This window comes from Antedon mediterranea, chromosome 11 (genome assembly GCF_964355755.1).
Source record: "Antedon mediterranea chromosome 11, ecAntMedi1.1, whole genome shotgun sequence".
Lineage (NCBI taxonomy): Eukaryota > Metazoa > Echinodermata > Crinoidea > Comatulida > Antedonidae > Antedon > Antedon mediterranea.
The window spans coordinates 7,239,776-7,258,874 of NC_092680.1; the positions used below are offsets into that span (position 1 = coordinate 7,239,776).

The window sequence follows — 19,099 nt, forward strand, 5'->3', positions numbered from 1 at the left end:
TCATATCTGTACTGTTTAGTTAGGCAAACATGAAATTTGGTTTCAATGATTGCTATACACTATACTTATTAAAATAAACACCCAACACATCGTTTGGCGTTAACTTTTTCTTCGAATAAAACCCCGTCACATGCATTACAAATGTCTATTTTGTAGTACATACAATTCATTAACTTCCATTACCTATATAATTTTACTGTATTTTTACTCGGGGTACCAGAGTCTAGGACTCGCTCATCTTCTCCTTCCATCTGGACACTATTGAGCCAACTTTAAAGTCCTACTAGTTCTTTAGGCGTCGTCTGACGGCTCTGAAACATGGCATGCATATACAGTACTGTACTAGGGTAATAGGTGAACAAAGCTATAGAGAGAACATTTTTGTACTTCAACCGGATGCAGAATTACGTCGTAAACATGGTATGAAACGAAAAAAGTGCGATTTAAAGTACTACTCCTCCCTTATTCATTGTAGTATTGAGCTGGGATTTGGCATGGGTATACTACAGGGACATGTCCTCAAAGCTATAGATCCGGATTTTAAAATTTCAAATCGGATACAGCCATATGACATCTCGAAGATGGTACCTTGGTACCAAACGATTTTCGTCGTAATATAGCCGTGTTTGGTGTCATTTCAAAGGTATTGACTTGGAGAATAAGAATATACAGTAAAACCTATTTATGATATTGTGACGTCACTTCTGCTCGCGGAAATAGCAAAAAATCACTTTTGAGATTTCACAATTTACCGTAATTATGCCATTTCCGGTTATGTGACGTAACTTTTCGGAATATAGCCGTATTTGGAAGCGAGGGTAGTACAGGGAAATTTTCCAAAAATGGCCAATAAAAGAGAATCTCGCAAATACATTTAACAAAATTTATTTGAAAACACAGCATTTTAAGTAAACTAATGGAATACGAGAGCTATAAGAAATAATATTTGATATGGACACAATTGAGTGGAAGACTGCCATCAATAGTCAAGTACATTCAAACCCAGCAGAACAAAGTAAACCGTATATACATATCGTGCAATGAATGTGAATGTTTAACCAATTACTTTCTTTTATTTTAACAATAACATACAAAATAAAATGCATTCCATCATTTTAGTAGCATACTATTTATACAATACACAGCTGAAAATTCCATCATAATTTCTCAAAGCTTTAAAATACATTACTGAATTAAAAAAAGGATATTGAAACTTGTTAATTAAAAACTCTCAGATAAATTACCTAACTGATAATTGGAAATGCCAAGTTTGGTTGTTTTTCCTGGTACAATTATCAATTACAAATGCTTATTTTTGGGTCAAAAGAATCACCAGGTCAGTATCATGAATGTAAACCTAACGCATACAATAGAACAATTTCTCTATTTTCTTTTTTAATTGTCCTAAACTCCCGCCCAAGAACTTTTTACAAATACTCAGCATAGATAATACTGCTAACATAGCTTGGTCTATTAATTTACCACTGCTGTTGCCCATAGTCGCCACCGCCGTATCCTCCGCCGCTGCCACCACCACTACTGTATCCTCCTCCTCCGCCACCGCTGTATCTTCCTCCTCCACCACCTCCATAATTACTTCGGCTATTTCCGTAACCGCCGCTGCCACCACCGTAGCCTCTGTCGTTAGATCTATATCCTCCGCCACCGCCTCCATATCCTCCGCCGCCGCCTCCATATCCTCCACCACCTGCTCGACGGTCATAACCTACAAAGAAAAACATAGTAAAAGTAACTTACAAACTGGGCCACTGATCGCCACCTCCTCCAAATCCACTTGACCAACAACAACAAACCTAGGTATGCGCGATCGACGTTCTGATACTGTATTTAGAATGAATATTTTTTTTTCACAAGGTCCCAAAGATATTACGCGCGCACGTATTAATCTATCTTCAGTATTGTTGGAAAGTTCTCGTTTCAAAACCTACCTCCTCCGCCTCCACCTCCACCACCACGACGACTCGTTGCTGGTTGGATTCTCAACTGTAAAAAAAAAAAAACAGTCCACAATTCACTTAATCTGTGTGTGCAGTTTGATATTTGACAATTTAAAGGGTTTAGTTCTAAATTAAAACGAGTACATCAATGATGGTCCCACGTGTAATCATGTTTGTGTGGAAGAGCCGAGGATAGTTTAGCTGCCTGCAAGTGAACTCTCCCCAAGATAAGCTCAAAATCTATTTAGATAATCATCTTCTAAAATCTCCATTATCATTTTGATGATGCCATGTTAAAAATTGGAATAAAAGATGGGTCTTGTGATTTCTCCTATGCTAAACACTGTACTGTATATAATTTATACAGTATATTCTGTAAAAATACTGTATACTGTACGACAAAAAACACAATTCATCACTGTAAACATTTACTTCATCAGTCGGAGAGCCGCGTTGGGAAATATGACCGCTATCGCTGAATTTACAATTTCGCACGACGTCATAAATTTTTTAGAGAACCTCTCTCGGCACAGAGGCATCAACGTTTCGCGCGAAAACATTAGCATAAAGTATACATCATTTAATAGCTGTTTAATAAACATTAGTAGGCGATAAGATTGAGGCGTTGAGATAATTTCCTTCCAAAATTGCTACCTTTGCGTTTCATTTTGAATCCGTTAACATGTTAAAAATTGGAATAAATAGCGAGTTTCGTAATTTCACCTATTCTACACTGTATGTGCTACTGTATGTATACAGATTATACTGTGTATACGATATGACACAAAATAACAGAATTCAGCAATAAAAACATATCATATTCTTCAGTTCAGGTCATAATGCCATAATCTTTTTCTGTGTGCAATATTCCAACGTATGACGTGCACGTGGCGTTTGTGGTGCGGATAACTAACTCGACAAAGTGACGAGTTTCATGTCTAGTTTTGGCCTAGTTATTACAATATTTTTTAATTTTGGCCTTGGTGCCCCTTCGATTTAAAACAAATGGCCTTGGTGCCCCTAAAATCAATTAAATTGTAGTTCAACTATTGAAATACGTTTATTGATTTAATTTAATATCAAAATTATACCATTTTCTAAGTGTACTAAAATAGCAAAAACATTTTCCACGAAGCGCGCCCTCACAATGAATGAAATCAGTGATGCGTTACCAACGCGGCTTTCCGACTGCATGTCGAAGAATGGAATAATTATTTTCAGCGTCAAAGTGATGAGTTCAAATCAAGTTGAATTTAAATTTAGAATGTTTTTTACATTTTATAAAAAAGAATCTATCCACAGAACATAAAAATTCTTACCACTCTACCACTAAGTTCAAAATCTGCGCTGGCAATCGCCTTCTCCGCCATCTCTGGGTCAACAAATGTTACAAACCCAAAACCACGACTACGTCGAGTTTCCCGATCCGTGATAATAGTTACTTCGGTAACCTTGCCGATGTTTTCGAAAGCAGCTTCTAACATCTCTGCAAGAAAATATTTAGTCGTTGGATTTACGGTGCATAGATTAGAATTGTAAAAAAAAATCATTAATATAAGATGTTGTGGTGAGTAACGAAGGTAAGAATTTCCAATATTGTTATGCAGTAATGCATACACAAAATTTGCAATGACTTGGTGAATACTGTGTGCTGCAGTTCCATTTCTTTAAATCACTTCAATAATTTAGTTTAAACAACTAATGTTGCAAATGCATGATCAAATATACCACTTAAAAAAAGTAGTGTCATATCATAAATTCACTGCATTGCTATTTGGCAATACACCAGTCCTTCACGTATGAAAAAGTTCATTGCTCTCCTGGAATACTGAGAGCAGTTTGCTCTCCTAGTACAGTACATGGTGCAAAATGTGGACTAGCCTAGGCTGGGTCCGGGAGGAGAGCAATTAGTTGCTCTCCTTGAAACAAGTTTAGGAGAGCGGAGGAGAGCAATCGCTCTCACTCTCCTTAAAACTGATGGACTGAACACACAGTACTGTACAACACTACATTCATGTCTGTAATAGACACAAAGGGTACTGTATGTTCACATGTACGGTGGAAGGCTGGCATATGCCTTGCTCAACGTATGCCTTTTAATGTGAACTAGGCAGTTAATAACTCGCAAACTATGCCATGTTCTATCGCGTGGCAACTAGGCCAGCTATATCTTAACTAACACCACAGAGCTAACTACAACGACGCTTTTGACTTTATTTCAAGATATTTACCAATGACTTCATGTCTTTTAATGTATAGTATTGGAAAATTTATTGCCGATAAAACAAGCTTTACTAAGCTATTCTCTGCTATTTGAAAGCGTATGAATTTGTTTAGGGTGAAATAAATAAATAACGGTCAAAAGTAGAGTGACTTTAAAAAAGAATTGAACTCGGAAATGAAGCTCAGAGAATAATTAAGATTAGTCAAGCAGTCAACTCTGCACAAGACAATAAATCATCACTAGATATTTTGTATAAAATTCTCCCCTTGCACGATTACTTTGTAATTTTTATTTAGAAATTTTGAAATGATTACATTGGTTTTCTTAAAGGGGGGTTCCGGGTTTAAAATGAATAGTAAAAAATGTAAAATATATTTGTTTGTCTCTTGAACGGTAAAAGTTTCAATTTATATAAGCGCCCAGTGAAGCAGAACGAAGGCTGTGAAATGAGGCCAGATTACAAGTGCAGCTACGGCAAAATCACACTGTGGTTACAGAATAGGAAATTCGTGAAATGGTCAATCTTCCGACGACTCGTTATCATTAACCATATCAATTACTTTTGTAAAATTATACTTATCTGATGTAATTTTAGTCGGTCTTCCCATTTATAAAGTCAATTTTCTATGAAAATCCATCAAAACAGTGAAAAATTAGATAAGTTTGCACTTTACGTTTGCCGATTTTCGCACTGACTTAGGGAAAGCCTTCAAAATCAATGAAGCGTAACGTATACATTCCTGCTGAGCGAGGAGAGCGAGACGACGATACACGTGCTCTCTCTGTCCATGCCTGGCATCATCACGTGATAATCAGATATAATACAGTATACAATACCAAACTGGTCGGGTCGAGTATACCCCGTCTATAATCACAACATGAACGATGTACAGTATTTGATTGAAGGTCGACTCAACCTACCGGAATGGTATAGATAATATAGCTCGAATGAGAGAGTTTGAATATTTGTAAACATAAGTACAGTATTGCTAATTTTAACAAGTGTAGCCTATAGTAAAAGGCCTGGTAGTATCAATTCGCATAGGGTCTACTACACTAGCTAGCTCAATTTTTAACTGGGCCGGATCGGCTAGGCTAGGCTAGGTCTCCTTCCTACTCTACCGGTCTACTTGCTTGATGCAGTATCCGCTTTTTTGGAGAGTAAACTAGGCCTACTTATTACATTAGACGATCGGGACGTACACGTACGTGCGGACGGCGATCGGACCTTGTTTTGCCTCAATATTTACAGCAGATTTTTGTAGAACGTTTTAGGTTTAGACTGTTTAGGAGTTTGGTTGATAGGATGGGTTTTGAATCCACTGAGTTTTGTTATTGATGGGCCAATCGTTTAGTAATAGGCTAGCTAGGCCCATGAATGATGGCCCCAATGTTTTAACGTAGCCATCGTGGCATGGAATCCCTAGTCAGAAATGGCTCTCACCCCGGCATGAATAAAATGATTTAGGCTAGGCCTAGCCTAGTACGTGAAGCCGATATACGATCTGTACTATTAATTCAAGGTATAAAAATAGTATAATTTATGACCCCGTAATCTGTACTAAATTTTGTATTTCATTAAATGTCAAATAAATATATGCTACTACTGTTATTATTACACCTTAGGCCTAGCTTAGCAAATCTACAAAAAAATGTATTTCACAATGATCGGGTGGTCGAGGTCGTCGTTTGACAGAGAGGAGAGAGAACACAACTAAGCTTGACGTCGCGAGTTTGGAATCCACTGATGACGTGATTTTGTGAATATCTCATGAATATTAATGAGCTTCCCTAAGCTGCTGAAAAACAGACTTTCCATGAATTTACCCTAAAATGTATATGAAATTTAATTTTTTTAATTTCTCGTTATTTCTTCTTCATTCTGACATGTCTATATTGTTATAATATTTTTTATTTAATAAATAAACGATATTTAAAAGCAATTTTAAACCCAGAATCCCCCTTTAAGTTGTGGTGTACAATAGTATAAGCAGCAAAAAAAAGCAAGGATACCAATTACATATAGTACTGTAAATTTAGGCCTGGCGTTCAATGCTCAGCATTACAAATCTATAAAGTATAATTTAAGCCAAAATTTTCATACCCATACTAGAGTAATACTATTATATTTGAGTTGGCGGAGTTGACTGTATTATAGCAACGGACACATTACGGAAAGGGTCACAAAGTATTATGATACAGTAGTTAGTATTAATACTTCGCAAGGAAGAAGTTAGTTGAGATTCTCAATAAACTTTTCATATTTAGTAAAAACCACTTGGCCCAATTTTAGTTAGAGTTCTAACTTGATCACATGAACATATTTTTCAGGGTAATACTATACAGATATATACTGCTTAGAAGTTAAATATAAGATTTGACATCCCATATTTTACCGATATATTACACAGTCAACAAATAGAATATCTGCTGGGTCGGCTAGCTAGGCCTCCTTTATTGTATGTAAACAAGCCTGCCTAGACACTTTACCTTGCAAAAAATAATATACAGATAATTACGAATTATTAATTCCTTGGCAATAAAATATTCACTAGCCTAGGTTGTTTAAATAATAACAGAAGAATTGCCACCAATAAGCCTACATTAATAATAATATTATCAGGTAGGCCGAATAAATAATAATTCATCTACTTCGAGCCGAATCATTGGATGTTCGCCGCGTACCGAGTTACTACTGTGAGTATTAACCAATCACAAACAGTCTTTCATCACATCTAGGGAGGACTAATAACAAACTATAGACCACAACAAACTCTTGTGCATGACATTCCGATGTATGTAGGTCATTAGTATTTTTGACGCAAAAAAAAGAAAATAACGCAACCTTGTTATAAAAAAATGTTTAAATTGCACAAGTGTAAACATTTTCTATTTAATTATTATACATGAAATTGAGAATTCGTAAAATTGAGCATCAGAATTAAGGGCTGCTCTCATGATGCTTCACAAGTTCTATACTATTACAGTACTGTATAAGAAGAAAAACCGCACTAAATTTTCTTAATTTTAAGAATCCTCAATTTGATTTTTAACCGATACAAAACAAACATTTTAAAGAAAGTTAATCATTGTGTAAACAAACAATTAAAAATATGTGTAAATCGGGTACAAAAGGAACCATTTCTATCAACCAATTCGTAACAAAGAGAACTTTAGATTTTAGTCTTAATATGAGAAAGTTGAAATCGTAATCCATTATCAGGTCAGAAACAATTCTACTGCCCTTTATTGTAAGCATAGAGAGATCTAAACGAATGCTTTAATATATTCATTAAAAACCAAACTGAACTTTTGTATAACTGAGCAAATACAGACTAATATTTTGAGTAGACGTATTACAGTTTATCGGAATAACAAATGTTCTTTCTCATGTTCTCGTACGGATGGCTTTCAGACTAGGGCCTCAGGCACCCGCAAACACAAACCAAACTGACCTTCCGTAGTATCAAAGCTTAGGTTACCAACATACACCTTTCTGTTGATGAAAAACGTTAACAAATCATTACATTTAATTGCCTTTCTTTTTATAGCTTTATCCACGAAGGATTTGAAAATATAATCTCAAATATTAAACCTTCTTTGGTTTAAAGAGTGTGATTTTTTTAACTATACTTAAACCAGGCTTTATTTGTGAGATGTTTCCTTGGTCTTTTAAATCAAATATGGTACAACTTGTGTCACCAAGCTCTGTTTATGTATAGCAAAATAACAGTCATTATCAATCAATTATCATCAAGAAAACAGTATATTTTATTGAAGGCCTAGCTAGAAGTAACAAAGATTCAGAAATAAAAAATTTACTTAATCTTCTTTAAAATATTTTAATTAAAGCCAATACAGAATATTGTTCAATATTGTTATTTTGCAGGACCTACTGTAGCTCTAAATGAACGTTATGTCTAAAGATACGGTACCGTATCCATACTTTTAAAAACTAAAGGTACGGTAATTATAGAGGGCGCTATGTAATGGGGATGTTAATCAAATAGGTTATTGCATTGGTTTTCTGCAAGCCAGCTGTGTAGCCTAGTGGGCATGTGGTGATGCTTTGGCTTAAGGGGTTGTAGGTTCGATACTCTTCTTGACGTCTTTTTTAAATTTTTTTTTTTTAGTTTTTAATTTAAGAGAGATTATTTAGAGGGTTAGGTTTTTAATATTTAGGAAGGAGTTTAATATTTAGGAACGAGTTTTATATTTAGGTACGAGTTTTAGGAATGCAATTTTACCGTACTTTTAGCAAACGGAAGCGCCCTCTATAATTACCGTATCTTTAGTTTTTAAAAGCATGGATACGGTACCGTATCTTTAGCAACGGCGCTAAATGAATGCTTACAAACACTAAATTTTTATTATTTGTTAGGCCTACTAGCCTCGAGTAGTAGAATTAAAAAGAACCATATTAAATTTTTAAAACTTGTTTAGCCTTCTATTTATTATAGTTGCTCTTTTTCAATAGAAACAAAAAATATTAAACATGGAGTATACAAAATTTGCGAACAGTGTGCGAGATACTCGTCTTGAAAAATATAAATTGAAAAGAATTGTTTTTACTTTTTATGCGATTTTCCTTCATAAAAGTACAGTACTTATAATTCTAAAAAAAAGTGTAGTATTCACGATAATTGATAAATTAAAAACAGTAAGAGATTTATAGATAGAGTTAAAAAATACAAGACTGTTTCACTACTTTTTACACATGCTAAATGTAAAATGGAACAACCGCCCGAAAAAGGTCTAGCGAAAATTAATGTTTTTGGGGCCTTGTATAAATAAAGAATTTATTTCTGTGTTTATAAAATTAAATAAAGTAATGCAGGTATATCTAAATAAAACCACCACGTGCTCTTGTCTCACGTGATACATCTAGCTTATGTGCTTTGTGTGGTCTAGGCTAGGCCTAGTCGTCCATCGTGTTAACAAAAAAAACCAACAAAAATTAGGTTTTTTTAAATAATCTCCCCATTTAATCTTATTGTATGTCACAAATTAAAATAACAAAAACAATATATACCCTGCTTCTGATTCTCCCATGGCTTCCGTTGATATTGAATTGAATAATTTAGATTTTTGTAGCTTAAATGTGCTATCTCAGTCTTCTCTGTTCAACCCAAGCGAAGAAAAAGAACGAGAAAACGCGGCACAAGAATTAATTATTGTTCATAAGTGCGAATATCCATCATTGCGAAAACGAGGTGAAAATGAAAGTAACCCGCAAAAAAGCTATAGAGAGAGAAGAATTCAATTCGCCCTATTGTTAGATTAGTACTACAGATTATCCAGTCATACGTACCACGTGATCTAAACTAACAAGTACTTAACAATAATTATTATTAGTCCTAGACTAGGCCTAGTCTAGGACAGAAATTACTGAATGTACTTTAATTTTATTTTTGCGCAACAAACAAGCAAAATATGCCAAAGATTAATTATGATGATGTCGACCAACAAACAAAAGACAAAGACAAACCAATAGTAAAATAGTGCGAATTGAATTCTATGTTTAGCGCCACGCGGATGAATATTTTGGTTTAGTTTTCGCATTAATGGGCATTCGCCCTTGTGTGACGACGTGTGAACAATAATTTACTCGCGCCGCGTTTTCTCATTCTTTTCTTCGCTTGGGCCCGATAAGAGAGAAGGCTACCTAGGTTTGCACATTAAAGACTACACAAATCTTTTTATCTATACGCAAATATCTACGAAAGCCATGGGAGAACCAGAAACTGGGTATAAATTTGTTATGTTATTTTAATTAATGACATTCCTACATGATACAATACAATTAAAAGTAGTAAAATCATGCACCGCGCCTAGCTAGCTAGGGCCAGGCTAGCCTAGGCCTAGTAGTACTAGCCTTAGGCTAGGCCTAGCCTAGGCCTAGTAGTACTAGGCCTAGTAGGCCTACTACTACTTACTACTACTACTAACTAGCCTAGGCCTAGTACTTCTATTAGGCCTAGGTAGGCCTAGTAGTAGACCAGCAGAGGCTAGGCTAGTAGTAATTAATAGGTAGGCTTGTTCCCAACACGTACACAAGACGCGTGACTGACACACAGACAGTAGAGCATTCTATCTACGCACGTGTCGCTTTGTGTTGGCGATAATCCTATACTAAGACTATAGTATAGGCCTAGCTAGGGACTGGCATATATTTTTCAATTTATCTTTCTGCATTTGAATAGTGTTCAGTTTGAAAGAGTATATAAGCATTTTAAACTTTAAATCAACAAAATTGATTGAGTATTTCGAAAGTTATGAATAAAATAAGGTGTAAAAATTTGGCACCATCACTATGCTTTGTTTACATACGAATCCCCACCCCGCGTTTGTGACCTTGTACACAAATAGTCACTGGGTGAAAATACTACTAAAACACATAAATACATTTTATGAACATATTTTTAATTAGAAAGTTGATGGTGACAAATGTATATTTGCATAGTACCACATTTTGTTTGGAAATAGTGTCAAAATCACAAAAATAAGATAGAAAGTACTTATTTTATGTTTACCCTCTCCCCGGACTGCGCGAATGTCCCGGAGGAATACCCCCACCTCAGACAGGCTGTGTGATGACATCATCAGGGACTTCGCGGCCTAGAATTGCTTACTCACCTAGCATCAGGTGATTTAAAACCTTTTGCGATCCAATATAGGTGATATTTATGTAAAACCAAAGGCGTACACTGTTAAAATATAAATATATCTAAAATATATAAGCAAAATCCCAAAATATTGGGCATGTTTTCGATTTTTTCTGATTTTACTAACATTTCGAGCCCAAAATAAAATGTCATCGCGAAGACATGTGGGCAAAGGAATTTCAAATTTTTCATTGGAATTTTCCGGAGAAGATTGTACAGTCATTCGTTTTTTCTGAATAGCCAATCAGAGTTCGTAAATTCATGCGCAAGTTGACCCCTTTTTAACAGGTTATGGGTCACACTTGTCTATTCCCTAAAGATGTGCTCCATACAAATTACCGGATTTTTATAAAAAAAAATATAGAACGCCGTGGTTAGGATTCCGGCACCGGAACTCAACTGCCCAGCGTTAGGGAATCCGACACGCTATTGCGCATGCCCAGAGCGAGGTAATTGGCGACTCTATACTTATCAACAGCGATGGGTCATTTCATAGCTGCGCCACAGCGAACCATACTAGCCGAGATGGCTACTAATACGGGATCCACTAATAGTAAATGCTAGGCCTACCAGTTAGACGTGACCAGTGGGCCTACTATTTATTTTGTAATTAAAAAGTGGTCGCTTCATTCATATTTATAAACTTCATATAATTATGAATTTGTATATAATTACATGACTAGTTCTATGATTTTTCAAGTACAAAATAAAAGATTTCATATAACGCATTATACTGTACATAACATGCAATCGCAAGTTGATTTGTCGACGGCAGCCACCGCGTGGATGTGAAAAAACTGTTCGGGAAGTCGGGGTCGCAACGCTAATTACAGCATTAGGATTCTTAGATAGATACTGATTCTTATTAATATAATAATTATTTTAACGCGTGGCGTAGTCGTACAGTCGACTCCGCGAAAGTCAAATTTTTAGGAAAGTCCCAATTCTTTCCTATACATTACTGTGTAATTTTTATTTCTAAGTCGAAATTCGTCTAAGTCGACGTCTTTTTGCTGTCCGAATACACACATTCTTTAGTGATTTATATCGTATAAATCGAAGTCACAAATTACGCGGCAACAACGCGCTAAAAAAGCCGATGAAACGTACGTAATTCGATAAACAAACAGAGGGGATAATGTGGGACCATATCGGTTCTCTCAAGCAGGTTGTATAGTATAGGTGGCGTCCTACAACTCGCGCTAGTGTATAGTGTACAAGTTGTTTCACAGTTGAGAACTTGAGTGGCGTTTTGTGGGTACCTATTTTGTGCTAGACAGATGGCAATAAACAATGGATACCGATTTCGAATAAGAACCGAAATGTATTTATTATACGTTTTTGTATTGTTTCAAGAAAATACAGTTTATCATTGCCGATAAAGAGGCTTAGCATTTATTAGCTAGCTAGCTAAGCAAACTCAATTCAAGAAGGCTCATCAGGGCTCGATTTTTGAAATTTTACTAGCTAGACCACTGGGCTTGTTCAATGTGAGTTTCACTAGCCCACTGGATGTTTCACTAGTCCGCTTATTGACTAAATCTTACTGGGTATATACCGCACACCTGAATCAAAACTAACTAAACTACTGTAAGTTCTAGTTAGTTTATACAGTAGGCCTATGCTGTAGTTTAAAGGTCAATAACCATACTATCGGCTATTCAGGAATCCGGCTATTCTTGTACAAAATGTGCCATTAGACTGGATAGAAACACACATGTTTTAAACAATTTAAAACGAAAAAAAAATTCATAAGACCACAATTTTCAAAGTTATATTATTATTATATTTGACTAATAGTTCAAAGGTCAATAGTTGTAGAATCGGCCATTTTTTGTAAAAACATTTCATTATAATAAATATGAATGTATAGTTTCTGAACAATTTGAGCCCTATTTCGTGTCTCTCCGATTATTGGTTACTGAGATACGATAAATCAAGGTCAAATGGCAAAATGCCAGAAATAAGACTTGCATCCATTTTTTGAGAAAATGTGTCATTAAAGTGAATATAAAAACATATATTTAAAACATTTTGACACCAAAATTAATTATCTGTGACAAGTGGTTCTCGAGATATAGGGTAATTATAAAAAAGGCTTAGATGGCCGAATTTCGCTTGGGATCCGCCATATTCGTAATCAGCAAGGTCGAAATATCCTAAATCAAGTGGATCCCAGCTTCTACCCAAAAATGCTTCTTGATTCGTTTTCTAGGCTGTTTTTTCAGAAATCTACTCTAGGCTAGGCCTAGGCCTATAATAAATAACATAGGGCTAGGCCTAGGCCTAGAAATTAAAAACAAAAATTAAGTACCTGTATTTCACAAAGTAATACAAAAAAAATATTAATGACAAGTTACTAAGTATCATTTGAATATTACATCTTAAAAATGTAATTAAGGAAAGGGTATTTGGCTGTGTTTACATGCGGCGGTCACACACGCGATGCTTGCTAGAAGAGCTAGACCAGCTGCTGGGATGGTGAGACTAGAGGACATGTTTTGTCACTAAATTTGGGTAACCAAATTGGTTGATTTTTTTCGGAGAAAAAAATTAATTAAAATTCCAAAGACAGAAGTGAAGCATCTTCCTCTAATTAATAAAAATAGGCCTACTTCTATTAAATTTTTTTTTCATTAACTATATTTTATACATTAAAATTGATTTGTTCAATAAAAGCAACCATTTGGTTGGTACTTGTTCTGGCTTAAAAGACTAGTTGAGGCATTTATCTGACACCGCACTGGATACACTGTGAGGTGGAATGGAAGTAAATTGGCACTTGAAAGCAAAGATCGTATAGCGCCACGTAGTGGCGCTCTTCGTGGCGCTATAGTATCTTTGCTTGAAAGCAGACAGGGGAATCCCCTTATTGGTGACTTGACACGCTGATTTAAGGAGCGTGATTAGTTGCTCTCCTTCGTTAACGTTAACGAGGAACGTGATTGCGAAGGCGCTCTATAAAAATGATGGACTACAAACAATTAGGCCAGTGGCTAGAGTATTTTAATAATGCATTTTAAAAGTCTAGGCCTAAATATTCTCTAGCCTAATTATTTACACACTAGACACCCGGGCTTGTTGGGTGGAAGATTGACTAACCCAGAGCAGTTTTAACTAGACATTGTACGCCGGACTAGTGAAATATCGAGCCCTGCTCATCGCGTGGGCCGCGACAGGGCAGGGTCCACTAGGCCTAGCCATAGCGCGGCTAGTGAGTGAACCTAGGCCTAGCATTTTTTTGGCAAATCTGTAAGTCGAAGTTCGCGTAACTCGAATATTTATACCGGTCCCATTCGATTAGACTTAGGCGGAGTCGACTGTATTTATATGCCTAGTGTGTTATCATTATTGACATAATTTCATTTAACAACTAAAAGTCGTAGTTAGTTATGTCTCGGGTCACATTCTATGGTCACCGTACAGATAGGCTACTACATCAGTACTTCTATGAATGGATGACTAGTTGGTGACAAGAACGCTAGTTGGTCATACCCAGTACCGTTTTGATTTTTACGATCTTTCGGGAAACCACCTCACGATGTTATTCTTCAAGTTAACGAACCGTGTACAGTATCAACAGTAACATTCATGGTTCTTTTCTAAATCTACTCTATGCCTAATATAAATTTGAGTCTTTGTGGGCATTCCAGTTAGGAACTAGGCCCTATTTAATAAAATTTGCAATGTTACCTCTAGGCCTACAATAAAATATAGTTTTCTTGTTTGATTGATAATGACTTTGTTATTTTGCTATCAATAAACAGCATGGTGACTCAAGTTGTACCGTATTTGATTTTGAAAGACTAAGGATACATCGCACGAATAAAGCCTGGTCCAAGTATAGTTAGCAGATATGGTTCCTGACAATATTTTGGCTTAAAAATCACAATGTTTAAACCAAAAAAGTTTTTTAATTTAATATTTGAGATTAATTTTAAATCCTTTGTGGATAAGCTGTTGAAAGAAAAGAAATTATAATGATTTGTTAACGTTTTTCATCAACAGAAAGGTGTATGTTGGTAACCTAAGCTTTGAAACTACGGAAGGTCAGTTGGGTTTGTGTTTGCGGGTGCCTGAGGCCCTTGTCTGAAAGCCATCCGTACGAGAACATGAGAAAGAACGTTTCTTATTCCGATAAACTGTAATACGTCTACTCAAAATATTAGTCTGTATTTGCTCAGTTATACAAAAGTTCAGTTTGGTTTTTAATGAATATATTAAAGCATTCGTTTAGATCTCTATGCTTACAATAAAGGGCAGTAGAATTGTTTCTGACCTGATAATGGATTACGATTTCAACTTTCTCATATTAAGACTAAAATCTAAAGTTCTCTTTGTTACGAATTGGTTGATGATAGAAATGGTTCCTTTTGTACCCGATTTACACATATTTTTAATTGTTCACACCTAATGATTAATTTTCTTTGTTTGTATCTGTTCGAAATCAAATTGAGGATTCTTAAAATTAAGACAATTACATTTTGCTTATACATTACTGTAATAGTGTAGAGCATGTGACGCATCATGAACCCTTAATTCTGGTCCTCAATTTTACGATTTCTCAATTTCACATATAATAATTGAAATTTGAACATACATACTGTTACATATTTTGCAATAAGTTAGCACAGTTCAAACAAATATTTGTAAAATAGTTCAGTAGAAAAAAGTTTTGTGCGCTACTTCCTTTTGTTCTGTGTATAAAATTACTAATACTATAATATTTGTGTAAACCTTGTCACTGTATTAGGGACTTTACGAAACATGACGGTGCTCATGAATAATTTATGAATGAGCTCTATCAAAGTGGGCGGAGCTTATCGTGAAATTTTGCCGTCTTAACTTTTTGAGGATGATAAAGTTGCCATTTTCCCGTTTAAGGAGAACGAATAGTTCAAATTACACTTAAAAGTGGAAATTTCAAAACTCTAAAAATTATTTGAACTTCTTGTTTAACGATATAACATTTTTATTGGGTTAAAATGGCTGTGTTAAAAGCAATACATTCTGCGTGGCGTTTGAATGCGAGGCTCCTGCTAGGAAGGCCTATGCTGTTCTACCAGAGCCAAGCGATTCAAAAGGCCCCATGCCGCGAGACAGGAGAGGGAGAGAGATACTGCATCGGTCAACTTTGCACAAGGGTGCGTAACTAATAAAACGGCTATGTTGACTGATCAGTGATATATGATTTTACGCTCTAGTGGACAGGATATTCGTCGTCCTCTAACCGTCGTGTTTCGTAAAGTCCCTATTGACTACACTGTGAAAGGGTTGCATAAGAAACTTGTATTATTTTCCATGCAAGGTAGTGTACTAAATACACATTGTTAATTTTTGAAAAAATCCTTAATTGTTACAAATTTCGTTGACAATTTTTTTGCTGTCCTATCTAGTACAACTCTGCATTGTCTTTAATTCTTTAAAATCGAAATGGTAATGATGATAAATGGTTTATGTTGACATACTGTAGTACTACTCTGAGCTTGTAGAATCGCCTGACATCCCATGCACATTTACTGTATACGTCGATAGGCAACCTCTTTAAATTAAACATTTATTGTACACTTCAAAAGTTTTGGTCTGAGGAGCTAAATATGACTGTATGCAATACATCTGCAATTACAAACAGAGTGGTTTCATTTGTAGAAATTGTTTTCACTGAACACACCGAAAATTTAAGAAAGCCATGTTTACTGGTAAAGTTGTTAAATGTTTGAAAAGTTTAATTCTATTTTGGAAGAAGTCCATATTATTATTAACAATACAAATGAATAATTGAAAAAAGAGGTTCGACTAAAAACAAGGTTCGAAAAGTAAAGAGATGATAATGAATGTAGTAGTTGGGTCCTCAAGTATTTATACTGTCTGTACCATAATATAATTTTTGTTTTAACCTTTTTTTAATGTTAATACAGTATGTACTATATTTCATGAAAATTTGACGACTTAATGCAGAGTTGACTATACTGAACATAGTTGTGGATCTTTATGGCATGACGTATGTTGCCTAATAACAGCACAGTGCAATTAGAATTGTACTACTTGGTTTAATTAAGTTGCGTTTGATCATGCATTTGAAGCATTAGCTCTTTTTTGTAAGTAACTGTACGTTGTTTACATACTTTGGTTCATTAAAAAAAAAATGAACATTTGGTAAAAGCAGCAGTCATTTTCTTATGATGCTTGACACTTTTGTGCTTGCATTACTGCGTAAAAATCTTAGGAATACTCGCTTGTTTTACAATTATGTTTTATGAATCCTAATATATACATTATTAAAACTACGTTCTTAAATCTATCAACCAAATATTTTCTTACAGACGATTTGCAATCTTCTTTCAAAGCCTTTGGGGAGGTCACCGAAGTAACTATTATCCGAGATCGCGAAACTAACAGCAGTCGTGGTTTTGGTTTTGTAACATTTGACAATCCAGATGCCGCAAAGAAGTCGATTGACAGCGCAGATGTTGAGCTTGGTGGTAGGGTGGTAAGAATTTCTACTCTATGTTCTGTAGATAAATTATCTTTGTCAAATGTAAAAAAACAATCTAAATGTCAATAAATCCTTTAAATTGTCAAACTGCACACACATCTTAAGTTAAGTCAAGTTAATTGTAGATACATGTTTTTTTTTTACAGTTGAGAATCCAACCAGCAACGTCTCGTAGTGGCGGTGGTCGAGGAGGTAGGATTAAAAATGTTTAAATCTTGGCATGACTGAAAATGCATTATTAATATTTAATTGAGATTAATTCTCTGACGAAAGCATGCAAAATATGCCATTTCCTGAATATACTATTTATAGTTTACTATTCTTTTCAACTTTATTCAGAATTGTATTTTTTGGCCCTGCTCTGGGTCCACTTTGAGTCCAAGGCCCCTTGGTTTGGCTAGTGAGCCCTCGTAGCCATTGCACCACTGGATATGTAGTTTATGATACGATTTTAGAAAAAAACTTTGCTTATATTTATTTCTCCATGCTTTATACAGTTCTTTATGTTTTTCCTTGCAGGTTATAGAGGAGGCGGCGGCGGCGGATATGGAGGCGGCGGAGGAGGATATGGAGGCGGCGGTGGAGGATATAGATCTAACGACAGAGGCTACAGTGGTGGTGGCGGCGGTTATGGAAATAGCCGGAGTAATTATGGAGGTGGTGGAGGAGGAAGATACAGCGGTGGCGGAGGAGGAGGATACAGCGGTGGCGGTGGAGGATACAGCGGTGGCGACTATGGGCAACAGCAGTGGTAAATTTATAGACCAAACTATGTTAGCAGTATCATGGACGAGTCTTTGTAAAAAGTTCTTGGGAGGGAGTCTGGGGCATTTAAAAAAAGACTAGAAATCTTTCCATTGTATGTGTTTATATTTGTAGTACTGGCCAGGTTTTCTTTGTCCTAAAAATAAGCATTAGTAATTATAGTACATTATATATGGTTTTCCATGAAAAAAATAACTTTACATGTCTAATGAACGTGTTCATTATCTAGTTTTAAATAAATTAATTTTGATACCCATTTTTACTTCACGACTGTATTTTAAAGCTTTGATAAATTACGGAATGGAATTTTCAGCTGTGTATTGTATAAATAGTATGCAACTAAAATAATGATGCATTTTTTTGGTTAAACATTCACATATGTATATACGGTTTACTTTGTTCTGCTGGGTTTGAATGTACTTGACTATTGATGGCAGTCTTCCACTGTGTCCGATCCCATATCAAATATTATTTCTTGTAGCTCTCGTATTCCATTAGTTTCCTTAACATGCTGTGTTTTCAAATAAATTTTGTTAAATGTATGCCTTTTTGTGTAGATTCTCTTTTGTTTGTGAAGTACTGTAGTAATAATTGTATCGTAATACATTCATATTTGCAATTCATAAAAAGTCATCCGAGAGGAGGTACGATAAATTCAAAGTAGATATATTTTTTCACAAATTTGCATATAATTACCGATTTTAAAGTGCACACATTTTCCAGTTTAATAATAATAAATAACATTTATAAAGCGCAAGAGACAAAGGTTTCAAAGCGCTGTGTTTTCCAAGATCAGTGCAAGTAGTAGCGTGCGATTATGCTTCTCTGAAGAGATGAGTTTTGAGTTTAGTTTTAAATGTGATAACAGATTAATAATGTGTTCTTTTGCAAATAAGTTAATAAATATCACAGAAAGAACGGAAATCAACATTTTTACGCAATTTCTGAGCTTATTTAGTAGCACGGTACAGTATTTGAACAATATACATTT

General features: G+C 35.3%; 2 protein-coding genes across 2 annotated transcripts; one reads left to right on the forward strand and one right to left on the reverse strand.

Annotated features, from left to right (window-relative positions):
* Positions 1–869: 869 nt before the first annotated feature.
* Positions 870–9,356, reverse strand: LOC140062907 (RNA-binding protein 3-like). Its single transcript, XM_072109300.1, has 5 exons — positions 9,215–9,356; positions 7,638–7,678; positions 3,278–3,444; positions 1,950–2,004; positions 870–1,726 (listed from the first exon to the last, which is right to left on the reverse strand). The coding sequence occupies exons 1-5, from the start codon at positions 9,232–9,234 to the stop codon at positions 1,479–1,481; spliced, it is 531 nt and encodes a 176-aa protein (XP_071965401.1). The 5' UTR covers positions 9,235–9,356; the 3' UTR covers positions 870–1,478.
* A 444-nt stretch (positions 9,357–9,800) lies between these two features.
* On the forward strand, positions 9,801–18,650 carry LOC140062908 (putative RNA-binding protein RbpE). Its single transcript, XM_072109301.1, has 5 exons — positions 9,801–9,930; positions 14,856–14,896; positions 17,171–17,337; positions 17,490–17,535; positions 17,863–18,650. Exons 1-5 carry the CDS (start codon positions 9,911–9,913, stop codon positions 18,096–18,098), a joined length of 510 nt encoding a protein of 169 aa, XP_071965402.1. The 5' UTR covers positions 9,801–9,910; the 3' UTR covers positions 18,099–18,650.
* The last annotated feature ends 449 nt before the right edge of the window (positions 18,651–19,099 follow it).

Bases quoted from the DNA above. Each gene is read 5' to 3' on its own strand.
- LOC140062907 (XM_072109300.1), bottom strand. From the start codon at position 9,234: ATGGGAGAATCAGAAGCAGG. The intron at 2,005-3,277 runs GTAAGAATTTTT...TTTTTTTTACAG, and splicing joins TTGAACTTAGTGGTAGAGTG to TTGAGAATCCAACCAGCAAC. The intron at 1,727-1,949 runs GTAGGTTTTGAA...TTTTCTTTGTAG, and splicing joins TGGAGGTGGAGGCGGAGGAG to GTTATGACCGTCGAGCAGGT.
- LOC140062908 (XM_072109301.1), top strand. From the start codon at position 9,911: ATGGGAGAACCAGAAACTGG. The intron at 9,931-14,855 runs GTATAAATTTGT...TTTCATCAACAG, and splicing joins ATGGGAGAACCAGAAACTGG to AAAGGTGTATGTTGGTAACC. The intron at 17,338-17,489 runs GTAAGAATTTCT...TTTTTTTTACAG, and splicing joins TTGAGCTTGGTGGTAGGGTG to TTGAGAATCCAACCAGCAAC.